The sequence below is a fragment of the Copadichromis virginalis genome, linkage group LG17 (genome assembly GCF_057382275.1).
Source record: "Copadichromis virginalis isolate Kocher_CV1m ecotype Utaka linkage group LG17, C_Virginalis_male_GT1.1, whole genome shotgun sequence".
Classification (NCBI taxonomy): domain Eukaryota; kingdom Metazoa; phylum Chordata; class Actinopteri; order Cichliformes; family Cichlidae; genus Copadichromis; species Copadichromis virginalis.
In genome coordinates, this window is record NC_140634.1 from 38,389,386 (window position 1) to 38,400,715 (window position 11,330).

General features: G+C 40.2%; 1 protein-coding gene across 1 annotated transcript; it reads left to right on the forward strand.

The window, feature by feature from the left end:
• The first annotated feature begins 2,903 nt into the window (after positions 1–2,903).
• On the forward strand, positions 2,904–3,820 carry LOC146689901 (cornifelin homolog A-like). The gene is made up of 3 exons (XM_085436185.1): positions 2,904–3,003; positions 3,134–3,321; positions 3,584–3,820. The coding sequence occupies exons 1-3, from the start codon at positions 2,931–2,933 to the stop codon at positions 3,818–3,820; spliced, it is 498 nt and encodes a 165-aa protein (XP_085292311.1). The 5' UTR covers positions 2,904–2,930.
• Positions 3,821–11,330: the final 7,510 nt, after the last annotated feature.

The following is an 11,330-nucleotide window of genomic DNA, read 5'->3' on the forward strand; positions in this document are numbered from 1 at the left end:
TATAGAAAGTCCAGAGGATCACTGGAGCAAAGCCGAACTTCCCCAGTTGTCAGAGGTGATACAGGCGCTGCCTGCCCTTTTCGGACTGGACCTGAATGTGGGCAGACCATGTCATGTAAATGGTAAATGGCCTGTATTTATATAGCGCTTTACTAGTCCCTAAGGACCCCAAAGCGCTTTACATATCCAGTCATCCACCCATTCACACACACATTCACACACTGGTGATGGCAGCTACATTGTAGCCACAGCCACCCTGGGGCGCACTGACAGAGGCGAGGCTGCCAGACACTGGCGCCACCGGGCCCTCTGACCACCACCAGTAGGCAACGGGTAAAGTGTCTTGCCCAAGGACACAACGACCGAGACTGTCCAAGCCGGGGCTCGAACCGGCAACCTTCCGATTACAAGGCAAACTCCTAACTCTTGAGCCACGATCGCCCCATGTTTGAGGAGATGTGGACACCGAGATACTTGAAGGACTGCACCCTCTACACTGGAGCTCCATTGATGACAATGGGCTTTGTGCTGACTCATTCTGAAGTCCACCACAAGCTCCTTGGTTTTGCCGACATTCAGCTGGAGGTGGTTATACTGGCACCACGATGTCAGATTCTTCACTTCATCCATGTAGGCCGCCTCATTGTTATTGGAGCCCAACACCACTATGTTGTCAGCAAACTTCACAATGGTATTGGAGCCGTGGGTGGCCACACAGTCTAAAGTATAGAGGGAGTAGAGCAGTAGCGAGAGTACACACCCCTGTGGCGCTCCCGTGTTGATGGCGATACTGTCAGAAATGCACCAACCCACCCTCACCACCAGAGTTCTGCCAGTGAGGAAGTCCAGCACCCATGCAGACAGACGACTGATGAGTCCTAAATCCCTCAACTGTGTGAATAGTCTACCGGGCACTATTGTGTTAAATGCTGAACTGTAATCAATAAACAGCAATCTCACTTAGGCTACGTTCACTCCGATTTTTTTTTTGTCTGCTTGTTCACACTACAAATAAAATGCGACAGCAAACGCGCTCTAGTGTGAACGCTCAAAGCGGCCGCATGCAGAAAAGAAGACGTCACACACAACGCGCTCTGTTTAGACCCAGAGCAACAGTATTGTTTGACTGATGGCCCTTAATATAAAGACTTCGGTCTTTACGTTTCCCAATTTTTGCTTTAAGTTATTTTGTTATTTACATAATAATGTAAATAACCTAATACTGATCCTTATTGCTGTTTTAGAGGAGTGGTGCTTCAAAGGATAGTTGCAGATTTCTGTCAGTACAAATAAAACGTTCACGTTGTCTTCCCAACAGTTTCACTGACATCTACACGGGATGGCCAGGAAGCGTTCACAATGTCTTCTCTGGCGCTGATAATTGGAGTCTGTCTTGTGTCGGTGACGTAAAAGACGGATTTAATGCGACATGACCATCAAACAGCAGTCGCTTTCTAAAACATCAGATATGTATCGGATTCAGTACAACATACGAAAGTGACCCAGATCGGATTTGAAAATATCGGATTTGCGCCGTTCACACTGTCACACCATGATCGGATAGATGGGTCGCATAGGGTCAAAAAAGTCGGATTTGATGCGCTTTCACCTGCGATGGGCGATGGCATCTAGGTTGGTAGGCGAGTGGATCTGTTAGAGAAGGGTGCAGTCCTTCTCGAACACCTTCATTACTACAGAAGTCAGTGCAACAGGCCAGTAGTCAATCAGGCATGAGGGCATGTTGGACTTGGGCACAGGGACGACGGTGAATCTCTTGAAGCATGTGGAGACCACAGACTTATCCATGTATCACTCACTTAAAAAAAATCAACCAAACATGTAATTAAAAAAACTATATATAACCTCCATTTGTTCTCATGCATAACCACACTGAAGGACATAACAAAAGGGTGAGAACACTAAAATCCTGATACATTAGAGAAATGTGCAGTCAAAAATAAGCAATATGGAAGATAAACTGGCAATATTAGTACAGCTATCCTACCACAGTAAGTTCTATTGGTTGTTAAGATAAAAAGACAAACATGATAATAATTATTATTAGTTCCTGTTCCAAATTCAAGATTCAAGAGATTCAAGGTTCCTTATTCGTCACATGCATAGTTATAAAGTATAGCTCACAGTGAAATGTAACCAGACACGCTCCTCGACTTGTGCAAAAGGGGGGGGGAGAGAGAGAGAGAGAGAGGAACTATTTCTTTACTATTTGGGACTCTTTCATTTATAATAAGCATCCTTTTTGAAACATGTCAGTTGTGTTTTTCCTTGTTTGATGCAATTATTAACACATAATGGGCAGATACTGTTGTAGGAATGCACTTTTAGTTTCATTTCTCAGTGTTCAGCATTTCAGGCTTTGCAGCATTGTTTGTGTTGACCCAACTGACAATAAAACTCCCAATCCAAGGAGCATCCTTTCAGTCATTCATTCAAGGATCAGAGGTGGGCAGAGGGTGTCCAGCAACAAAAGGTAAGAGTTTCCAGTTTTCTACAAGTAATTTCACATTAACTTTGTTACATAGACTGGGAAAGGTAATTTATATCATGAAGCTAGTAGCAGTTTTATAGAAAAGTTATCGCTTTTTAATTTTTTGGAAATACATATGTGCACATGCGGTACATTCGTCCTGTTCAGGGAAACAGAGGTCAATTGAATGTCCATAGAAAGCTTTTAATTTTTTCTTACACTCACCAGACGATTACTCGTGCTTACTTTTTTCTCTGTGTAATGCTGTAGTGTTTTCATCTTGCAATATAACATTTCTTGTGAATTTACTTTGTAAATCAAGCTTAATGTAGAGATGTAGATGTATTATACAGCACTGTGTGTCAGCTGTAGTTATTTTACTTTTTCTTCTCGACTTTCACAGAGTGAGCGTTCAGTGTCTGTGGGTGAAGTTCAACATACAATGGCAATTGCAGGAAAACCCTTGCCAGACTGGGACAGTGATGTCCTTGGCTGTTGTCAGGATATGAAAACTTGTAAGAAGCCAGTTAAATTTTACTGACTCACAGATTAAATTCAGGATTTTTTTCCTCGTTTGTGTTGCCTTCATCTTTTCAGACTTGTTACCACTTTATTGATGTGTTTCTGTGTTTTTGTGTTTTTCAGGCTGCTATGGATTCTGGTGCTGCCCCTGTCTCGCCTGCACTGTTTCAGGAAACTTTGGAGAGAACAGCTGTCTCCCTTTATGTGATATATGTGGCCCTGGTATATTAGCAGCCTGTGGGATACCTATCTGTGTTCCTCCTGCAGTTTTGTCCTTAAGAGCTGGCATGCGAAACCGATACGGCATCAAGGTATGAAGCATTTGATGGTGACACTGAACTCAAAAATCAACTTAACTAGGAATTACAAATCTTATTCACCAAATCAAAAAAAAATCTATATTGGATTTAATCTATGCCTAAACCTTTTTTGTCTAACATTCACACACATAGTATCTCTTCCGAGGAGATTCCAAGGGATTAATCTACCAAACTTCTGATTGTTAGATTTTGTTGAACCTGCTCTTCCACCTGAATTACACAAAATCTGTATGCTTGTATTCCCTTTCTGCAGGGCTCTCTCTGTAAGGATATTGTACTTTCCTGTTTCTGCGAGTGGTGCTCCTGGTGTCAGATGCATCGCGAGTTAAAGCATCGCAAGAAAAACCCGACTGTCATCACTATACAGAATAACCCTGTTGTCAGCATGCAGCCTATTCCAACTGTCCAGCCAGCAATGATGATGATGCCTGCGCAACCAGTTGCAACTGGTTTCGTGTCTCAACCAACAGTGGTCATCCAAACAAAGTGACACTCGTAGAAGTCTGATGCTGCTCAGAGTGTGTTCTCATGTATTTACTTGTGAAAGCATAGAGTCTAATCATGCTCATGTTAAATCCTTTGTAATTATCAAGAAAATTATCTCTATTAAACGTTAGCATAAATGATAGGAATGATGATTCACCTATTTGAAGTTTAGTAACAAATATGGATTTACGTTGTAGTTATAATAAAGTAATAATAATGTTTTACTGACTCAATAAAAAAATGAAATCACAGATATGGGCCTCATTGTGTACCTTGATCCTACTTTTCTGAGAGGTTTTTCAAATAAGTGTAACACCCGTCCCACGTTCTACTGAGAGGGGCCCTGGGTTCCTATTGTTACTTTCCTACTGATATTCCCTTTTTGATACTTATGATATAAAATATGCAATAAAACTACACTACAGTGGAACCCCGATTTACGAAATTGATCAGAGAAGTCGGAGACCTCCGTGAGGAGCCTTCCGTTAATCCTGCACCACTGAACCTGTTGATGCTGGGGTATTGTCTCTGGATTAGCCTTTGCACAACATAGATGAGATGAACAACTCTGCAATGACCAGAGGCAAATAAAGCAAAGTTCTTAAAGGTTATGGGACTTTTGTAACGCAGAACTTTAGAAATTGTCAAATTCGGTTAAAAAAAAAAAAAAAAAAAGGCCTTCTCATGCATGTTCTGATTGAATATACAACAGCAGGCTATCGTTGGAAGATCCAAAAGAATAGGAATAGAAATACATTTCACTGCAAATAGTTTAGTTTATTAATTTTATCCTTCCATCCATCCATCTTCATCCACTTTATCCGGGGCCGGCTCGCGGGGGCAGCAGCCTAAGCAGAGAAGCCCAGACCTCCCTCTCCCCAGCCACCTCCTCCAGCTTATCTGGGGGAATACCAATGCGCTGCCAGGCCAGCCGAGAGATATAATCTCTCCAGCGTGTCCTGTGTAAATTGAGAGCTTCGCTTTTACACTCAGCTCCCTCTTCACCATAACAGACTGGTACAGCGTCCACATCACTGCAGCCGCTGCACCAATCTGTCTGTCGATCTCCCGTTCCCTTCTCCCATCACTTGTGAACAAGACCCCGAGATACTTAAAAAAAACAAAAAAACAAGTTAGACCCTTCTCTTATTAGCAGTTACAGACCAATTTCAAAATTACCGTTAATTGCTGGAATTTTAGAAAAGGTTGCGGCTAAGCAGCTTTTCAGGTTTTTAAATCGGGAAAACAGCATGAAGGAAGTAAGACAGCGCAATGAGGAACACTGAAACAATGCTACACATGCCATAGATTCTCCAACAGTTCACAATCCACCAGATATACGTTTAATCTGAGATAAGGGAAAAAAAGAAACGACAAACGACACACAGCTAAAAGCAGACAAACGGCCAACAAGGGGAAATATGAAGTCACTCAAATATTTAACGTATCTATAGCTTTTTGTTGTAACTTGCTTAACAATGAAAAATCTGACACCAGGAAAAGATTTAAAAAATAAGCTTCTGTGGTGACTATTTTCAAACTGGAGTCACAAACAGACTTTCTACACATTTGATAATTAATTTTATTGATTATTTCTTCGTAAAATAACTATACAAAAACACAGGACTGACAGTCTTTTCAGTCAGTTACTGGGATTTAAATTAAAACCCAACATGCAAATTTGTTGGAGGTGTTTTCTGTCCATGTGGTCTTCAAACATCATCACCAAGTCATCTAAACAAATATAAAATAGTTATGGCTTTAATGGACTACTTGCACTAACACTTCCGCGTTCTATGTAGTCCTGCTCCAGTGCTTCCGGTGCGGTTAAACCATGGCGACGTTCTACACTCGATGCCTACAAGAGCTCCCAAAATTGAACATCACCGATGTTCATCGGATTTGCAGAGTGACGACTACCCCCGCCAGCAAATTAGATAAAGGATTTAAGTTATATGCTGCATCTTATATACACAACTACGAAGGTAAGAAAACGTAAATTAACCGACAAAGAAACGCTAGCTAACGTCAAATGCAAACACTACGTTACTCCGCTATGTCCTTCATTTGATGTCAGTTCTCTACATTACATGTTTTCTTAAACGGTGTTTTATGTCGTCCTAAACTATAGTTGAGGTTTTCTTAACTAATGTCACTTTTGTTGTTAGACACTGTTATATTAGCGTTAGGTAGTTGGCTAACTATGGAGGTAGTTAACTACCTAATGCTACTCTTGCTAAGTGTAAAATATATATGTTTAAGACATGCTGAAATGAGTAATACAGAAATAATGCTAATGGTACTTGTATCTTTATTCAGTGTCCAATAAAGACAGGTTGTCAGGGGAGGTCGGTGTGAGAGCCCTGTGCTACAGGTCGATGAGGAAGAGTGAGGCACCACACAGACTAAGTGTAGGCAGGAAGCTGTGTAAAGTTGTTAATCCCCGTTCTGTGGGGTTCAGTTCATTTAAGCATTAGTTAAGTTCATTCCTAAAGGCCCATCAACTTGAATGTTTTCCTTGTCTCCCTGCTTTATCACTCCTAATTTGACTAGTCAGATAGTTAAATCAACGTGTGTTTGGGTGATCAGAAACATTTGACAACAAGTTAATACTGCAAATATACACAATCTAAGTTATTACAGTTATCAAGCATGGTTAAGTTGTTTTAATAGGGAGAGAAGGAAACACTAAGCATTCAGGAGGGTGCGTAACCATAACACTGAACTATGTTCCTGTTCAGCTCTTCCATAACTCAAACTGGCTATCGTCATTTATGCTTCAAAATCCATAAGATGTTTTTTGGTGTTTTCCCTAATAAAAGTTACATCCCCTGAATCATAGTTGTTATTCACCTCTGGCTCTCTTCTACATTGTGTCTTCATCCTGTCTTTCTTCTCTCACACCAACCAATCACAGCAGATGGCCCCGCCCCTCCCTGAGCCTGGTTCTGCAGGAGGTTTGCCAATTATCTATGAAGCCCACATCGTTTCTGGGACACCACTCAGACAGCCAGCAATGGTTCTGTCGGAGGTTTCTTCCTGTTAAAAAGGAGTTTTTCCTTCCCACTGTCGCCAAAGTGCTTGCTCATAGGGGGTCATATGATTGTTGGGTTTTTCTCTGTATCTATGAAGCGCCCTGAGGCGACTTTTGTTGTGATTTGGCGCAATATAAATAAAATTGAATTGAATTGAAGCTCATGGCTCTCCAACGGGAGATTGAGAGACCATTGACGGACATTTAGATCGACTGTAAAATTGACATGCAGTTGTTCGCACTAAAGGAAACCACCATCATTTCATGCAGTTACCATATCGGCGCCAGCTGTGGTCTCAAGGCTGGAGCTGGACAACAAAATTTCTCCCTGATAATAAACTGTGTTTAGACTGTTCCTTCCCATCCTATGCACCCTCATCCTGGATTCCAAACGCCTTCGAACGCTTATCTCCAAGGCCGAGGTCAGACGGTGGGTCTGGGCCCAGCGCTGGATTAATAGCTGCAGGGCAGGATGGCTGTGTCTACATCGGCTCACCTCTCACCCCCTTACCCACCCCAGTTGCTCGTCATGTGGTTTATGGTGTTGTGATGTGGAGATGTATGTGCTCTCTGTGCAGAGGAGTTGTTTTTGTTTTCTGTTCTCATGCTGACCTGCCACCAGGAGGCCAGAATGAGTAGAGGTCTCGTTTTTTCCCCTCCTCCACTTGCCCATTGTATTGTACATTTCATTGTTTTTCCAGGTGTAAACTTTGCATGTGACAAATAAAAGGCTTGATCGATTGATGTCACTTAAAAAAGTTTCTTTTTCACCATTCAAGCTCCCCCCGCTTTTCAGGTTTTCAATCGGGAAAACAGCATGAAGGAAGTAAGACAGCGCAATAAGGAACACTGACAAAATAGATTCTCTAACACTTCATAATCCATGAGATATACCTTTGAACTGAGATAAGGAAGGACAGATCTAAGACAAGGGACGCACAGCTAAAAGCAGGCAAACTGCCAACAAGGTAAAACATAAAGTTACTTAAAAATATTTAACATACCAATAGTTGTTTGTTGTGCTTGCTTAACAAGGAAACAGCTGACACCAGGAAATAATTTAAAAAATAACCAAATGTGTTTTGGAGTTTGTACGTGCTTTGTCTCTAGGGGCCACCGTATATATTTATATATAAACATATATAAATAAAACCACGCTTTTTTTTTATCAGTAATTCCTTTTGTGCATAATTTTATATTGTTGTTAATAATAAATGAAAGCAACCTGAAGAGCTGGTTGGTAGCCGGCTCTTTCGGCTCTTTTTAGTGAGCTGAGCCGAAAGAGCCGGTTCTATAAAAAGAGCCGGAAATCCCGTCTTCCTTCTCTCACCCAAACCGGTCGCAGCAATGGCCCCGCCCCTCCCTGAGTCTGGTTCTGCAGGAGGTTTCTTCCTGTTAAAAGGGAGTTTTTCCTTCATACTATCGCCATGGTGCTTGCTCATAGGGGGTCATATGATTGTTGGGTTTTTCTCTGTATCTATTATTGTATGATCTACTGTACAATATAACTAATGTTGTGATTTGGCGCTATATGAATAAAATTGAATTGAATTTCTTCGTAAAATAACTATACAAAAACACAGGACTGACAGTCTTTTCAGTCAGTTACTGGGATTTAAATATAAGAAAAAATATATATTAAATTATTCTTTAAAAGCTTTAAATACAAAATCATTCATCCTGCTGTTTAACTGCACTGCTCATTAAAACCCAACATGCAACTTTGTTGGAGGTGTTTTCTGTCCATGTGGTCTTCAAACATCATCACCAAGTCATCTAGACACATATAAAATAGTTATGGCTTTAATTAAATGACCCACATTTATTGTCTCAACTGTAGAAAACGTTTCACACACTGCCTCCCTGTGGTCACAATTCGAAACTACATGACAAACTGGCTTAATGAAATTAATGTTATTTTAACTGGATTTGAAGAAAACAGCTGTCCCCTCTTATGAGGTATATGTTCATTACTATCTTTACCTCTTTGTGTTCCTCCTGTAGCCTTCTTTGTGAGGGCTGCCATGCAAAACAGATATAGTATTAAGGTGTAAAGCACTGGATGATGGCATATTCTGAACTAAAGGTGGAAAGACAAAAACATACTGTTTGTTCCTTCAGTGGTGCTGGTTTCAGTGCAAACGTACTGTTTATAAGGCTGAGGAAACCTGCAGTCAGCTGAGACTGAAGAAGTCACTTGAATCAGCGACGAAACGTTTCTCCCACTGAAAATGTCCAGATGAACAGAATCAACTTCTTAGGACCTACTGACCTGGATGAGCATGCATCTGTAATGATCTGTAAAACTAACTAACCCTTTAATATGTTTTTTTCTTTTGTTCTTCTTGTTATATTTTTGAACTGTGAGATTGATGTTTGATGTATAATAAAGTGTCATGATCCAACAGTATTTAAATCTCCTCTTGGCTCTTCACCAGCAAGCAAATAAGCAATGAAAAACACAGATGTTGTGTCAGCAAAATAAAATTAAAGCCCAAATAAAATGTGTACACAAAGTAAAATGGTAGAAAGACACACATGGTAACATTTAGTAGCAATTGCAGTCCATTTCCATCCTTATCCACAAGTTGGCTTCAGTCTCAGGTGGCATGTGCGCCCAAAGCACGCGCATCTCGAAGCACAATACTCCAGTCCACCAGTAGGTGGCAACAATACAACATGGGAATTAGATTAAATATCCCAAAAGGTTGATTCTGTTCTTCTGGACGTAGCGTTTTCAGTGGGAGAAACGTTTCGTCACTCATCCAGGTGACTTCTTCAGTCTCAGCTGACTGCAGGTTTCCCCAACCTTATAAACCTTGAGACACTTCACCTCTCTAAAGCAGGGGCAGTAATATCTGTACTCATCCAGTTCTGTTCTTCAACGTCTTCAAGAAATTTAGTCCAGACGCTTTTCATGACAAGCTTCTTAGATTACGATGACTGGGACACTTGTACACTATATGTGGGTAAGACAATCAATCAATCAATCAATCGATCCGCAGAATGACGGGTGACTTTGGGTGGTGTTTGAAAAAGGAAACACCACCTAGTTCAAAATAGCCGAGGATCTCTAATTTTATTTTAACAATTTAGGTGCCACAGCAGTGTGAGCTGTGCTAGAAACAGAGTGGAGCAGAAACACAACAATAGAAATCGACGTCTTCTCTGTTCAGGACGTCTTAATTATCACACCTGGTGTTACGCATCCTGTCTGCCTAATACCAGGTGAAAACTCACTGTATACTGGAGCCTGCATTAAATATGTGGAAGGAGCTTATGATCCTTTGTGATGAAGACCTAAAATGCTATTCTGATATTCTAATAATATTATATTATCTAATATTCATGTTGCAAAATGTAAGTAACAAACAATGAAACAAAAAACAAATAAACAAACAAAACTAATATCTTTAGTCTTCCGTGAGACTATAAAACAGGCCATCTCAGCAACATCACCCTAAATATTTGCCAAAATAAGTTACAAATAAAATCCTAGGTTTTTTTCAAGTCTGTTGTAAAATTAGATTAGCTGTCAAAAATTTGCACTGAAGACGATTTTGTTGTTGCAATAGTTTCTAGGAGTACTGGACCCCATTTTGCCTTCACCTGCCACAGCAGGGTGCTAAAAGCTTCCCCTGAGATTTTGGTCCATATCGATATGTCAGCATCACACAGTTACTGGAGATTTGTTGGCTTTACATCCATGATGTCAATCTACTGTTTCAATAATATGCTGCAGTGTAAGTTGGTACCAAAGTGAAGTAAATATCCACAACACCAGAGTTTTTATAGTTTCTGTTTTCAAATGACTGTTTTTAGTATTTCTTGCTCAAAAGTGTTTGGTTTAATTAGTTTAGTTTAATTTGTAAATACTTTATGTCAAAAGTCAGCACAAATTACAATAAAAATACAGAACTTTTTGAAAGTAGTTACACTGTTGTTGGCATTAAGAGTCTCAGTAAATACATTCATCAATCCCTCATCAGACCAGCTCATAATGTTTTTTTTTTTACCAATATTACAAATACTGAAAATGGAAATATTTCTCCCATGTTTTTATTTTTTATTTTTCTGTTTTCCAAGGTCACATAATCGTTTTTAGATTTTATTTCAATTTTTAGTTAACTACAGGGTTTTGTTTTTACATCTAGTTTTAATTTTGTATTTAGTTTTAGCTAACTATAATAACCGTGCCCCACAGCATTACACCCCCACCACCAGCCAGAACTGCGGATACAAGACACGATGGATGCACATGGATGGATCCATGCTGTAGGCCATCTACAGTTCCATATGTGTTGTGTTTAGAGATGCTGTTCTGCATATCTTGGTTGTACAAATTTCCCTTTCAAGCACATCTCAAGGATGCTGTTGCAGTGCAGTGTTTTTAATTTTCTATCATCAAGTTGCAGTATACAAACCAAAGGTTCTGTTTGGTTTTGCTCTTTATTTGCAAAAGAAAAACACAAAGTCCAAC

What these genes read in the sequence shown, in the direction of transcription:
- LOC146689901 (XM_085436185.1), top strand. Translation starts at nt 2,931, where the DNA reads ATGGCAATTGCAGGAAAACCCTTGCCAGACTGGGACAGTGATGTCCTT. An exon ending in TTGTCAGGATATGAAAACTT is followed by an intron (nt 3,004 to 3,133) that starts GTAAGAAGCCAG and finishes TGTGTTTTTCAG; the next exon opens with GCTGCTATGGATTCTGGTGC. An exon ending in GAAACCGATACGGCATCAAG is followed by an intron (nt 3,322 to 3,583) that starts GTATGAAGCATT and finishes CCCTTTCTGCAG; the next exon opens with GGCTCTCTCTGTAAGGATAT.